This window comes from Rhipicephalus microplus, chromosome X, assembly GCF_043290135.1.
Source record: "Rhipicephalus microplus isolate Deutch F79 chromosome X, USDA_Rmic, whole genome shotgun sequence".
NCBI classification, from domain to species: Eukaryota; Metazoa; Arthropoda; class Arachnida; order Ixodida; family Ixodidae; genus Rhipicephalus; species Rhipicephalus microplus.
In genome coordinates this window covers 221502999-221518147 of record NC_134710.1, presented here as the reverse complement: position 1 = coordinate 221518147, position 15149 = coordinate 221502999, and the positions used below count along the sequence as shown (strand labels likewise).

Below are 15149 nucleotides of genomic sequence, written 5' to 3'. Positions count from 1 at the left end.
TCCTTAGCCTAAACTCCTATGGCTTTAGTCTGCACGTGGCATCGCATGAACCAAAGAAAAAAAAAAACCCGACACAGACAATGGAATGCAGGCAGTGTTGCGGACGATGCACGAGACCTCGGCAGTGGACCACCAGCAAACCGAGTGAATTAGTGGACCACCGGTGATTCAAGCTGAAGCAAGCGGAAATCCTAAAGAAGTGAACGTCATACACGAACTTCCTGAAACGCGGATTCAAGTGAAAGAAATCTCCGACCTTCTTGGCGTGGCTGATTTTTAACTGCTACTTGCAGATGTGTAAGTAAATTTGTTTACCTTGCAATCAAAGCGAATCAAGCAACCGTTCCACCCAGGCCGTCCTAAGTTTCACTTGCCACTTACGGCACTTAATGCGTGGAGGACGTTGCTCACCTGAGGCTCGATCGATGTAGCGAGCCATGCCTGGAAGGCGGCTGCAGGTGTCCGTCGTCCAGGTGTGCCTCGTCCTGGTTCAGGCTGCCGTGGCTGGCTCGGGTGTTGGAGTTGCGCACGGCGCCCATCAAACGCTGGAGCAGGGACGGTCGCTGCGGCCGCGCACGCGTCGACAGAGGAGGACCCGGCGAGGAAATACGCACGCGCTGTATAGAGCTGCTGCCGCAGGCCGCGGCCGTCGCCGCAAGCGCCGCCACGCTGCCTTCCCCTTCTCTGCGACACTGTGCCTACTCGGTGGCGTGCATGGGTACCTTCATGCACTGGCACGAATGTGCCGATACATGCCACCCGCTGCCAGTGGTTTTCTCTGTTAGGCAGCCACTTTCATTTCCATCGGTATACACTGACCAGTGAACGAAGCGTTGTTAAAGAATGTGTCTCTCTTCGTAGTGTCGGGAAAATCACAGTTTTGAGAACCTAGAGCCCGCTTCGTTCGTTCATATGAAAAGAGTGCGACTGTGAATACATGCAGACCCATTTCTCTCCAAAGGGCAGCGCTTCATATACGCAACAGATGTCGTGAGTGCCAATAAGGACGCCAAGGGGAAGGCAGACCAGTGGTTCAGCTTGCATGTCCCATAAACAAAAAAAAAAGATATCTGGAGGAACACATCAAAGAGACACAAACACAAACAAACGAACAAAACAGATGCTCCGATGCAGCAACGCCGTGGCAAAAGATATCAATATCGTCTGCTGAGCCATGTAGCGAATAGTAACGTGTTCCGCGTGGACTTGGCCCGCGTGGTCATGAGAACGCCACTTTCAAAGTGCTTATTAGCACTGATTAGGATTTCTGCATGATAGCCACCACTGACACATCGACCGGCATAATGTGCTTGCGCCAAAATTTAGGGGAAGGCTAAAGAACTTCTTGTTAACGTGAGTACATTGTGAATGTCGCTATAAATAGGCGCCTGTCGTAGGTGAGCGACTTTACTGCTGCTTCACCATTAACTAAGTGCACGCCAAGTAATAGTTACAATAGCATACTCGCGATAGCAGCGTACTAGCTGCGTAATAGTAGGTGCGTACTCACAGCCTTTTTCCGGAGGTAAGGAAGAGGAGTGTGGATATCCGAACCATGGGGCCTAATTGCGTTTTTCTATTGTTTCGTTTGGTAGGAGCAAAGTCTCTGTTTTACTCGAAACAACGTATGTGCATATCCTATAGACGGCGTGCTAAAAGTGGTATGCTTACATTTTGATCGCTGTTGCGATAAATCAAGCGGTGTATACCTCCATGATACAGCTGTTCTCACCGGCTGTTTGTAAACGTGCGTACTGCCATCTTCACGTTCATTCGCTTCTTTTCTGCACATGGACGACTTGGACGATAGGTGCAGACGTAATGTAAATATTAGATGCTTCGTTGCGCTGTAGTCAAGTTTAAAATGTCATAATTAATGTTTGTTTCTCTTTAATGACCATTGCAATCGGTAAGTAGCTTTACCGAAAGGAGGCAGTATAAAATCATCAAAATTTATCCGCACCAAGAGGAACAATAGCGTTTGGATGAGTTTGTTTTTCTGCAAAAGTTTTATAAATTCTTTTGTAATATCTCATTAGAATGAATCATCACCGAAGCGATGTAGTGCGTAAAGGGTAACGAGGGTAAAAAAATGATTTCCTTACTCGCTATGTTTTTCACACATTAGACAAAGGCTCTGTTACGTTTTATTTTTAATATTTATATTCCGTCAGTGAGCACTTCACCGCAGACACCTGCCTGTCAGAAATGCCCCTTATGATGGCCAACGTGAGTACAAGATATTAAGCGCAGGTTTTCTGTCTTGGGGTGTTTTGTACAAACACTCTCACATTGACGCATGTCTTGACAATGTTTGTGCAGGGTTTCCAAAGTTGAATGGCTCCTTCAAAGTATGATGCTACGTTGCGGTAGTTCTTTCGAAATGTTTACAAAGTAGCAGCGCTGTGCAGACTACCAATGACAGATGTCCTCGTGACTGATAATGTGCATACGGAGGCCTGTAGTGCAGAGAGCTAGAGCGAGGATCGGTAGGATTCACAGCGCTGGTGTGTGTCATTGCGTGCAACGGAGCATGAGGGCTGCTTCACACAGGCGAACTCGCCACAGACATACTTTTGTGACGGAAAATGTAGAAGAGTTCCGGATTCGGCACATTAATGCCCAGGATTGAGAACTTTCGTTCGCGTTTGCAACGTGTGATCCAGCCCTCGCACAAGACAAAGTTCATACAGGGTATTTAAAGACAACTCAGTAACAATGAAGAACATATCTTGTGATTGAAAGTAAGAAAAAGAGACCAAAAAGAAAGCCCCCACGGCATACTGATTGATAAAGGAGAACGTACGTAAAATATTCGCATAATAATCTTTGGCGCTCCTGGTTGTGGACGACCGCCTTGTAATCGGAAGAGCTCTGGCGTGAGGCATGCTCGCGCGCTGCCTGGCATTTTAGGCCGGCATTTGACTTAGAACGGCACCTCGACCGCGATTCGGGTGGCGCGCGCGGTCGTAAGTCAAACGCCGTGCGCGCGGTCGGGCTGCGCGCCCAGTGGGGAGAGGAAACAAGGTCGGGGATGTCTCCTGCGGGAGAAGGCTACGCAGGGCTGTCCGCCAAGACAAGGCACTAGGGGATGCAGGCATGCCTGACTACGGGTCATGCACCGCTGCACGAGCAGCCCTAGGAAAAGACGCTAGAGCTACGGGAGAAGGGGGCATGCCCTGGGTTCCATCCGCCCACCGACGCACCCGAGGCCAGACACACTCGCCCGGCTCGGGAGCGGGCCTTCTCTGCCCACTACGCCCCCGCGGCGGAGAGCACGCCACGTGGCCAAGAATGCACTCTTCTACGGGCAAGCACGTCTCCCGGAAGGAGCGCACCGCCCCTCTGACGGGGCCGAGCAACGGCGCAGAGCAGAGGTCCCCGCCGCACTCGAACCGGGCGCCAAGCCCTGGTGCTGCGCGGCGGTCACCGCTGCATCTGCGGCTACCTACTCTATGTCACACATCTCGCTCTCTCTCTACACCTGTCGTCCGAAGGCAGGGTGCGATCAATGTTGCTCGTGGTCACTCATACCCGAATCAAGGGGTCTACACTAATAGAAAAGACACGTTACCACTGTCTTCCCGCTTCGTTAATTTAAGGACACCTGCCTCACGCTACCTTAGGCACTCCGCTTACTGCAGTCGAACAACGCTTTCTGACCACTAGCACAACACACTTTCGAGCCCAATCAGCGCACACCCACATACAAGCCAAACAACAGTTAACATAAATGCAACACCGAATGATGACGGCGCACTGTTGAACCTTGCGGCTGCTCTGACTGGCGTGCTTGAAAATGCACTCACGAGAGAGATGGGCTCGACAGGGCTCGAAGGGAGCAGCCCAATATATTACAGCGGCTGAATGTGTGTACATTATCTCGAGATAAAATGCAGCACTAATAAGTGAGTAACAACCTCATTTTAGTAACGTGTATGTCATGTGTGGCTGATAGAGAAATAGCTGCAGCGACTTTTAATACCAATGTTAGCATTAGAGTCCACACGCAGGGATATGTATTTAAATAAAATTTATTTATACTGTTTCATTTTAAGTCTACAAGTGTCCTATCATACTCATATAATTTGTACAGTGCCGCATGTAATATTTTCCGTTGAAACAAAAGTATAGAGTACACAATCTCTCGCTGCTCTTCCATGTCTCCGTGCTAACCTATGCTTGTTTACACCAGGAAATGTTCACAGAATGAATAGATTGAAGCACCCTGGTCTCGGAATGTATCTAGGTATGAAGATATGTCTTATGATAGCTGGATTAAATGAGTGCGTGGAGACACGCAAGTGTTTGCGTGTGCCCCCTCGGAATGCCTGCCACTTTTCTTTCATGCGATTTACATGATTTCTCTTTGGCCTTCCCTTGCGTGGGTCAGAAAACCAACCGAAAACATCGTTACCTTTCATTGCACACTTTGTCTCCCTTCATTGCTTCTCATATTTCAATGACATGCTTCAAAAAGCAATATTTTTATTTTTCAGTTGTGATTTTTTACAGTCTACATGAATACTTTACGTAGTTGATCTGTTGTCCTCATAAAAACAGACGTCTGAGGAATGTCTAGATTTCGAGATCGAGGTTCGAGTGAGCTTCTTCTTAGAACGTTGGTTGGTTAACAGAACGCAGCCTCAGAATTTTAGAGGAAGAATAGTTCTGTTCGTTGGACAGAGCGTGAATGATCTGCTCCACCGTCAGTAACCATGGTGATGATGTCATCAGCACACGAAGCCCACGTCACCTCATATGAATTTTCGTGAGTGCAGTATTCAGCATGCCAGCAATAGACAGCCAGAGTGATTAATAATTTTTCTCTCAATTTTACAGACTTGTTGTGATGCAGTATAGTACCTACATGTGCTTCACGTTTTTTTCAAGTTTTTCTTCCTTTTTTTGCCTATCAGCACCGCCACATTGGACCACATTGAACAGCATGGGATTTAACATTCATGCAATATATATATATATATCGGCAACAGTTGTGACTACTTAACACACTTCCGGCGACCATGCGGCAGGGAAGAGTTAGGGAAAGCTGCGTAACTTGTAGAGTGTGACTCTGCCATGCCGCAAGGGTGCCGGATCAGCCTTGGCTGTGTTCCGACGGAGACACTTTACTCGGTACAAGGCGTCACACAGCCAACATGTAGGCAGTCTGCTTCACCAGCAGTGGTCTGGGCCAACGGCTCGATGCGCCCGTCACTGAAAACTGGCAGGAGATGACGGCGAGTGGCTTCGCTTGGCCCAAGCCACTCCTGGTGGACGACAAATACTATATAGACACTGGGGCGTTCGTTTCTAAGCGAGTAAAAGAGCAACAATATCTATACTACCGGAGAATCTGGCGGCGATGGCGGACTCGCCTTTTCCTGCAAACAAGAAACACAGAGAGCCCACATTGATCCACTACAGAGGCATTCGGGCAAAGACGCACAACGAGGCAACAAGAGCAGCAAACCAAGCACAAAGCGACGACTGTACATCACACGAATACGAGCAAGGCGCGCTAGGGCGCCTCGTGCACGTGCCCCTGCTCTCCTCAGCGGCGCGCTCGACGGCGCAGTCGCGAGTGCGCCATTGCGAGGCGCTGCTCTTAGGGCGCCCTCTCGCGCTGCGCCGTCGTCGGCCGCCACGCGCTGGGCCAGGTCTCTTCTAGATCTATGCGCGCGCCGAGCGCACTCTGCGAGACACTAGAACCACATCTGAGAGGGTGCATGAGACATCGGGCGCTTTCTCGTCTAGACGGGGTACGTACAGGTGGCGTTGAGGGTTTGTTTGTTTGCCTCACACTCGGTGATCCGTGCGTGCTGATAGCGACAAGCCGAAGCAGCTTGGCTGCCCTGTGTGACGCTGCTGGTGAAACAGACACGTAGGCACGCACAAAATCGCGCACGTCACGTGATTCTTCACTTTTCTGGCTTGAGGGGCGCTGTAACCGCGCCGCGTTTTTCTCTTTTCTTTCCTTTCCTTTTCTCTCTTTAATTTCGCGAGTACAAAGTGTAGGTGACGTTCCATTCTCGCTTTTACCTTGGGGCCACGAGAAAAGATAAGTGCAGCTGTGTAACTATACTCGTAAAAGTAAGCACTTGTTTGGGTGCATGCCGTCAAAAGATAATGAGAGTTACAAGGTTTGCAACGAACTTTTAATACTGCAGTTAACGTAAGTGCACATAGCGTGACAAAAGACGAATGATTATGTGCAACAAACCTCATGAACAAAGGCACAACGTTTCTTAAAAAAAACGGGGTCAAAGTTACATTTTTAAACTTATGCAACAGATACAGTGAAATCATTCCCTATATATCTGTCATTTGATTGAACCAACAGAATATTCACTTTACGATCATAATCAATAATTTTGTACATATTTGCGCTAGCAACAATAAGATAAACTAGAACACATAAAATTTTTCTGTTTCACTGTTTCTCTTTTTTTTGTCATTTAAAGCTCAACAATTTCATCGTCATACAGAATAATCTATCTAATTCGGCAGTAACCTTCTTCTTACCGTGAGACTCCCTGCTCCAGGAGCCTGTCCGAATCTCGTGGTTCTCCAATTTTCGAGAATAAGGAGACCACCATATATTTTGCCGACAGTTAGCCTTCCTGCTCCCAATTCTGAAGAGGTGGGAAAACAAGAGAAAATGACTGTGATATAAGAACACAGGAACAAGGGCAGTATTTTCAAACACTTGCGTACTCCAGAGTTGTTCTTAAGAACATGGATTAAGGGAAAAAATCTATGGCATCAGAAAACATCATCACCAGGCGGGGAAGCGTGTGTGTAGGACCCAAAGTCACGAGGGGAAGTGGGCAGGGGGCCCGACTCCCTTTTATATTTCAATGAGAAACTTGTCCCAAGGCAAGTTAGCTGTAGCACAGCGGTACTCATTTGACAAGCACTGGAGTTGAATTATATCTGTCGCCGCCTTATGAGCACTCCCTCTCCCCTTCAGTGAACGGAGAATTTAAGCCCTGTACGTGTGTGTGTGTGTGCCACAAACTGCATAGAGAAGTTTTAGCGGTTGCATAAGTACTCAGTCTGTCGCACCAGTAAGAGAGTGATGTGATGTATGGTGTGTAAGGCGGGCATAAGAAAACACACACACACACACACACACACACACACACACACACACACACACACACACACACACACACACACACACACACACACACACACACACACACACACACACACACACACACACACACACACACACACACACACACACACACACACACACACACACACACACACACACACACACACGCACGCACACACACACACACACACACACTTGGAAAAGACATACACGTGAACGTTGTTTGTAGAAAATAAGCATTTAAGTGGAAAAGATATCGCCACGCACATAACCATTATCGCATAAGGGTCGCGGGTGTTGGCTACACAACATTCTACTGTTGCTGCAGCGTTGCTGGGTGCATCATCTTGTTTTTTTTTTATTTGAACCACATTGTAGCATGGACTCATGACGGGCGAAGTTTAAATTCTGTTACTCACCGGAATCAGGCGGCATAAATTTGTCGGTGACTTTTCGCGCGTGCAATGGCCACAACTTGCGGATGGTATCCTTGAGCTCTTTGTCTGCCTGGTCCATTTCCTCTGCTGCAAGGGGGCATGCACTCGTGAGCGATACACGTGCGCAAACCGTAGAAGAGAGAGCCACGTCACGAAAAACAAATTAGGAAAAAGTTACACAGTAATTTTGAATAGGATTGAATGAAGACAATGCTGGCGTTATAACAACTGTTAGCCAACATATAGTCAACCATAGCTAACACTAGCCGATATTACTTAGGGATAGTGAGTGCTGGTAGTATGTAAGTAAAACGGTGGTTGAAATTACGCGACTTGGTGAGATGCTTTGTTGTACTTTACTGCCTTCGGAATAGGTCAGTATACTTTACGCTACTAGTCTCACGTCGTCGTGTGTAGAATGTGGGTAGAAGAGCGCTATATTTAATTGCGTTCAGTATATGAGCTACATTGTCGACCCATTCTATTTTGCACATAGTGCGGCTGTTAAGTACGGGAAACGCTTTCTCGCGTCACACGAAGCGCTTATTTTCTTGCATAGCGAGATGCGCAGGGAATATAACGGCTCTTACCGACACAGCGTTTCACTTCGAGGATATACGTTTAGCTGGGAAGCGAGTGCTTTAGCGCTTATGACAACAGGTACCGGATTTAGCAAATGCAGCTTATACTGAAATCTCCGCTGGTAAAATCGAAGACAAAGAGGTTTAAAAGTGCACACTACTCTCTCGCTTTCCGAAGGACTTCCCATATGAATGAAGTGGAAAACGCGAAGGTTCTTTTATCACTCGCACTAAGAGTTCTCGACAAACGACCTTACCTGGTCTCATTTTGATGCTCAGATTTTCTCGAATAAGTGCAAACAATGTGGTGCTGAAGTTGACTTTTCCTTCTTCAGTCACAGGCATGTTCATACGAATCAGTTTCTGAAAGAAGGAGAAGAAGTCGGTTAGACGAGCAAGAAAGGAGCACACAATGTTCCGTCACTGCGAGGGCCTTTTGATACTGTCAGCTATTCTGGCCACTAAGAAAAAGGGAGATAAAAGCAAAGGCACAGAATTTAGCGTGATCACATATATTCAGTTAAAACAGAGGTAATGTACTGGTGGGCGTTGATGTAGCGCTGTCTCATGGAAAGTAGTCAGTACGAATGTGGCGCCCCTTGAAAACCCTAAATGCAAGCATTTCCGTAAGCGCGTTTCGCCTTGGTGCCGACTGTATTCAAGATTGTTTCGTTGTGCAGCACTGGCCTTTCCGAACCGCCCACCTTCGATCCGTGCACTCTGCGGTGTCAGAGTTGTTACATGAAGCAGCACAGTTATGTTCTAGACACAGGTCAGCACATTCCTTCAAAAGTGATACATAATTTGCTCGATACTCACCTTGTACGCCAGTCGGTAAGGACACTTGTTTCCGAAACCCAGGGGAGGGTCCATATTACGCAACATGTCATACATTTCCGTATAGTGAATGTAGCCCCTGCAAGAAGACATGTCACACTTGTGCAAAAGTGCAGAAACTAAACTTATTTCGCAGTACCCTCACATGGAGAGATCGCGATGTTTTGCGCGCTCGTCGTGATAGCAACATATCTTTTTCTCGCCAAAGACATTCCACAGCTTTTGTGGAAATTTGCAGATCTCGTGACACCCTCGAAAATGCCTCCGCGTGTAGCCTTGAGCCATAGATTTCCCGCCAGCAAGCGATCTCATTGCAAAGCATGAACGATTAAAAATGATGCTTTCAAATGACTCAAGATTATATGGTAAATCATTAGAAGCATGCAGGATCTCCTTATATGTACGAAACGTATCTAGCAGTCAGAAGTACAATTTACTCGCCACAGTGGTGTCGTGGTTATGGCACTTCACTGCTGACCCGTAGGTGGTGGCATCAAATCGTGGTGACGATGGCTGCATTTTCGATGGAGGCAAAAACGATCGAGGCCCATATGCTTAGATTTGGCCGCTCGTTAAAAAATCTCAGGTGGTCATAATTTCCGGAGCCCCCCACTACGGCGTATTTCGTAATCGCATCGTGACTTTGAAACGTTCAACTCCAACAATTAGGCTTATTGTCCCACACAGTGAAACATTCTAAAGGCTCCCGTGTGCACTATCCGAATTTCCAACGTTGTTCTCATTACCATGTCAATTTCTAAACTTCTACCAAATTGTGTCACTCGATGCATATTTCTGTTATGACATTTCATTCTTGTACACTTCACAGTTCAAACACGCGCCTCCATTTCACACCGATTTGAAAACCTAATGTACTTCCCCCGAGCTGCCAATAAGACCAAATTTTCAACTGGTGCATATCTAGCCACATTATGATTGTTGGAAGTACTATATAGAAAAGGTGGACGAAAACGGATCGGAAAACTTAAATCCTGGAGGGTGTGTTCCCAAATCGCTATATGGTGTGTAGGCTAGCGGGTAGCAAGAGCCTCTACATTAATTTTGATCACTCTTTAAAGTGGACCACGTTTTCGGCTCTATCGAAATGCGGCCGCTGTGGTCGAGATTAAAACCACAAACTTAGAACTGGAACGTTCTAGCGGTCGGCAAGAAGGCGCATAGTTCTGGAACAATGCATAGCGGCAAATATCATAAAGGTTGAAATGCAATGAATGTAGTTCCGGTAACCTGGCACGAGACTCTTAAATCATATATATAGTGTACTTCGCTGATGCAGGACCTTTTTGATTCCCAATATACCCTCGTAAGTCCACTGGTAAAATTTCGATAATTATTTGGATAAATGTTCAGACGACCCATTCGAAGATTTGAACGAGCGAAAGTCATCCAACGCATTTAATAGTGACAAAAAACAAAAACAAAAGGAAGACAGTGTCGGTAACCAGCGTTGCAGCATCACAGCGGCTGCCATGTCTTTCTCAGTGGAAGAGGTGACTCACGTGGCGTTCGGGTCATACTCGGCCCAGACCCGTATAAATTCGTCTAAATGATGGGCCCCGAGAATGGATGAGTCGCGCGTCAGGTAGTCGAAATTGTCCATAATGACGGCGACGAACAGGTTGAGCATCTGAAAATGAGAAGTTGCCACATGAATGATCAACCTCAACCGACGCGCCGCATCGTTCACATCACACGACATTGAAGACGTATACAGAGGCAAGTGTGTCTCTAACAAGCGACCAACAGGACGTCGTCGTTATGAAATTTACGCAGATACAGCGTCCACGTACGGTGCTTAAGAATCATGCATACATGACATCTCCACACACATCTAGGGGCGCTATTTACTCGATATGAGCTGGAACAACACGAACGTATCGAAAACCTTCGGAAGATTCTGGGCACGGCTTTGCTAGAAAAGTTTTTGTCCTGTTCGCAGCACAATGCAGATAACAAGTGGCAGATAATTACGTACCAAGAAAGAGCAGAAGAAGATGAAGCTGACAAAGTAGGCGTAGGCCATGTTGCTACCGCACTCAGGTTTCTCCTTCTTGGAAAGAGGGTCACAGGGGCGACCCTTTACGCAAGCCATCATAATAGCTTGCCACGCTTCACCAGTGGCGCATCTGGATAGGTACCGCAGGAAATTCAGTCGTTAGTACAGCAAATAGGTTCAGAAAAATGCGCTTAGATAGTGCCCACAGTTCTCACTTGATAATTACCCGCCTACACAGTACCTATGTGTAAGCTGCGGAATAAAATGAAGTTATTTTTCCGGTATGCTGCTGAGTAGATAACGCAAAGAAACGTTACAAAGAATATGCGAACATTACAAGACACTGCCGTTTTCGGGTCACCCTTTTGTACACAATATAACTGTTTTTATTGTGACATACTGTGGCATTTCGAAGCAGTTAAACGCTGTAACCTGTCGCAATAGAAAATATTAGGCTCTATATATCAAATTAGAGCAAGTTACCTGCGAGCTACTTTCTTTAGTTCGCTCCAAATAAGAAAAAGAAAGTGTAGGCTCTCTGGATTGCTGAATTATACGATCGAAGTGCTAGTTTTATTCATTTCCTTGGTACATATATTTTTCCTGCAATAAAGGCTATTTAAACTCATGCGTTATTACTGGTACACGTCTCATCATGCAGACGTTGTGGCAAAGCAGTGAATAGAAATGCGCGTGCGGCATTTTTATATTACGTACTTATAAGCAGATCTGCAGATCTATAAGTGCTGCATCATGTTCCATCATGTATATGGGAAAGGAAGAAGTGTAGCGGTGTCTATTAAATAACAAATAATTACTTCGGGTGCTTCAACCAATCAGAATGAAGGGCTTTCAAGCCAGACGTATTACGTGGTCATTTTTTCCTTTTGCTTGCACGATAACGTAGAACGCCGAAACGTAGAGCGACACTGCGTTGCCCACAACACTGCATAGAAAAAAGCGCGCCATAAAATATTGTCGTGACCATTGTGCAGCGCGTCAGCGCACACGCAGAGCCGTTTTCATGCCTGGGTGCCAGGATGAAACCACGCGGCAGCTGCTTTCAGCTCTGTGCAGTCGGTTACGTGGGCCACCGAACCGATAGCGCCAGAGTGCCGCCAGGGGTTAAAGTGGCTCCGGGTGAGAAGGGCTCGGCGTGTGCGCGTGTTTGTGCCAGTGCATGGGTGCAGAAGCGGTGTGCGTGGTTCATGCTAAGCAGGGTGCAACGGGCAGCCATAGCCAGGCACGAAGCAGAATAATGGCATGCACAGCAAAGCTCAAGCGGTGTCGAGGGCCTGAGCCGCCGAGGGCAGACATGATCGTGTCTCATCCTACGCATACGAGTTCCTATACAGTGCAACTATCGCAGACCTTGGGCGCGCACTGCTCGCCTCTCGGAGTCCCAGCATGTATTCTGCTAGCTAAGTGTACATCTCAAGGGCGACCGGACTGGCAGGTGATCGGTGGCCTCGCTTGAGATGTCCGGGGACTCAGCGGCGCGGACAGTGCGAATTCTACGGCGAGGGCGCTTGGACGCCTAAGAGGTCCACGGCCGACGAGCCGACCTAGGTTCCCACGCGCGACGGAGTGGCATAGTAAATGCATCAGATGAACCACCCTAGCGGCAGCAGCACTTGAGCGCCAAGATTTGCCCAGAGCGTATGCATTAGACATTTCAAGTGAAGACCCTTCGAACTTTACAGAAGCTATTCAGAGGACATACATCGTTAGTCTTGATGGCCAGAAGAATTGCTGTAGAAGAATCATATATATGTGTGGTCAATGGTCACTTAATTATGGTCACTTAGCGCAAAAAACAAAGCAGCGCTCCACGTGCTTGTACCCCTCATACTTCCTACATTTGTTGGTCTAAGTAAAAGAAGTTTTATGGTTGCTCGATAACTATGCACCGACTACCCATAACCGAGTTTTACTGATATCGATATTCATAATTAGAGTTACTTCTTGGCAATCTCAATTGACATATTGTAGAGGAAAATGAAAAACATCACTGTCAACTACCACTGCGATCTGCCACCTTTCAATGCCTTCGGTCTTTATTCAGTGCGCCGTGGACTCTGAACCAACAGGTTTTCAGCGGGAAACATGTTTTAACGTTACGTTGAACAGCCACGTGCCGTTCTCCAAGCTGTACTACTTTGAAGTACATGTTGCTGGGTTAGTTCGTACTAGTGCTCGGACTTATTGTACCTTGTACTGCAACGCAAGGGCACATTCGGGGAAGACACAGACAGTTACACGTCACAACCCCTGTGACGTGAAGTTGTTCGTGTTCTGTTTTGTTGTTCCCTTGCACTACACTATGTATTTACGTAGTACTTCGAGAATATTTCAGTGGGTTTGAAACTAAGGAGGTAACAAATACGTTGGTGACGAGAATATGTTTTTTGAAATAACAAAAAGAGAAATCTCACTTCTTAGATTTGACCCCGTCCCGTAGATAGCATCCTAAAATACGTTACATGTAAAATCACTCCTTATGGTAAATAATAGCTCGATAAGCACAAATGTGCTCAGTTATTCATTAAGCGAAAATGGGCCAATGTGAAAGGTTTACCGAATCAAGGAGACGACTTAAGCGCAGGCGAGACCACACACGCATTCAGAGAGCCTGTGTGTTAGGTTTGCGGTCAGACTAGGGAACGCGTGTGAAGTCTCATCGTGCACGTCAACGCGATTATTGCAACATTTAACACACGATTGCTCTGTGGTTCAGGCGTTACGCTGAGGAGCTAGCGAGAACAATTGCTGATATTTTCCTTTCGCAGTGTTTTGGCGGCATCGTTTCCACTCAAAAACATCACTATACGTTGACTTCATAACTTTTCGCACCTAGTGATTGCAAAAAAAAAAACATTAGTGATAATAAAAACGAACAGTATGATCGCTCAAATTATATGCGATTTTTACACCAACTATCTTTTAAAATGAGAGACTACAGTTTTCGATATACTTAGGCAAGTAAGTATAGCCATCGTGCTGCAGTGGTCACTTTTCTCCCCTTTACAGCACTTTACAGGAATTTAAGTGGAACTGTGATTGATCGCAACTGCAGATTTTTGCTTTAATTCACATGCCTTTACGTGCTCTTTTTTTACAGCAAGTGATCCATTTATGGGCCATTTGATGCCCTACGCGTGCGACAATTTACCGCACAGAAGCACGCTGAGGCCAATCAAGGTCGCAGGTGATTGCATCAGAGTCATGCTCACCGGTGACTTCAATCACGCGTGGGAACCACAGACTCGGTACAGGAGTCGGCACTACAGTGTTCTTGGGGATCGAAGGAAGCCGGGAGAGTGTTAGGCAAGAAACTAGCTAGAGATTATGTGAGGATATGTTAGAACTGAAACGGAAGGAGTATACTGGTCGGCTATTGCGATACCTGTGGAGATGAGGTTGCTCACGATTACGAAGCAGTTGGACGCTTCTGTGGCGCGACTGTTGCCTTGGAAGTTTGGATGTAACGCCTGTAAACTCGCGAAGTGGGGTTTCCTTGACCGGCGCAAAGATGCTTGGCGATGCGCTGTGGGGCGCTTTGCGCGGGCAGCCGCTCGAAACGAAACGTATGACGAACGAACGGTAACTGCGGAAGGTGCCATGCAAGCCTTCCTTGGAGGAGCAGCCTCGTGGTGTCTTGGGCAGAGCGCGTTGGAGTGGAGGTATGTATATATAACTTAATAAAAAAAAGGAGCGGAAGGCGCGCAAGTACAAAAGAAAAAAATGCACAGAAATGCAGTAAAATTAGGAAGACCCAAACGTGTGGCCAGATACAGGGCTTAACATGGCACGAGTGAGCGCAAACAGCCTGTGCATCAAAGGCGTGGATGCCCTTGATTATGTAGCCGGTATGTACATGTGCTTAGGTTAGGATTGCACTTGCCTGAACAGAAGCATTAGACCTTGAAAGAAAGTTCGGAAGTTATTGTGCCTCGTTATTTGACTGTCCGACGCCAGCATAATATTTCCAAAGACCTGGACAAAAAACACAAACAGCATCACGGAGGAAGCCGCGAGGAGTGGGGGAGGCAAAGTGGGGGAGGGCAAACGCTACGCGCTCTCGCCGCCTCGGGTCAGAGAGCAACCATGGCTTCTACGCGCAACCTTGTGTGCGCCGCCTTACTTCTATGTAG

The 15149-nt window shown here is 47.0% G+C and overlaps 1 protein-coding gene across 2 annotated transcripts in view; it reads right to left on the bottom strand.

Moving 5' to 3' along the window:
- cac (calcium voltage-gated channel subunit cacophony) overlaps positions 1 to 15149 on the bottom strand; it is a 664159-nt gene that overhangs the window by 14428 nt on the left and 634582 nt on the right. The window contains exons 37-45 of one of the 2 annotated variants that reach the window (XM_075878684.1): positions 14900 to 14991; positions 10975 to 11125; positions 10499 to 10626; positions 8961 to 9057; positions 8399 to 8504; positions 7543 to 7647; positions 6526 to 6635; positions 5349 to 5384; positions 412 to 563 (exon numbers count right to left, since the gene is read on the bottom strand). In XM_075878684.1, the coding sequence (XP_075734799.1) occupies positions 412 to 563; positions 5349 to 5384; positions 6526 to 6635; positions 7543 to 7647; positions 8399 to 8504; positions 8961 to 9057; positions 10499 to 10626; positions 10975 to 11125; positions 14900 to 14991 (977 nt within the window). The remainder of the gene's footprint in view (positions 1 to 411; positions 564 to 5348; positions 5385 to 6525; positions 6636 to 7542; positions 7648 to 8398; positions 8505 to 8960; positions 9058 to 10498; positions 10627 to 10974; positions 11126 to 14899; positions 14992 to 15149) is intronic. The other variant, XM_075878685.1, reaches the window with a different exon arrangement.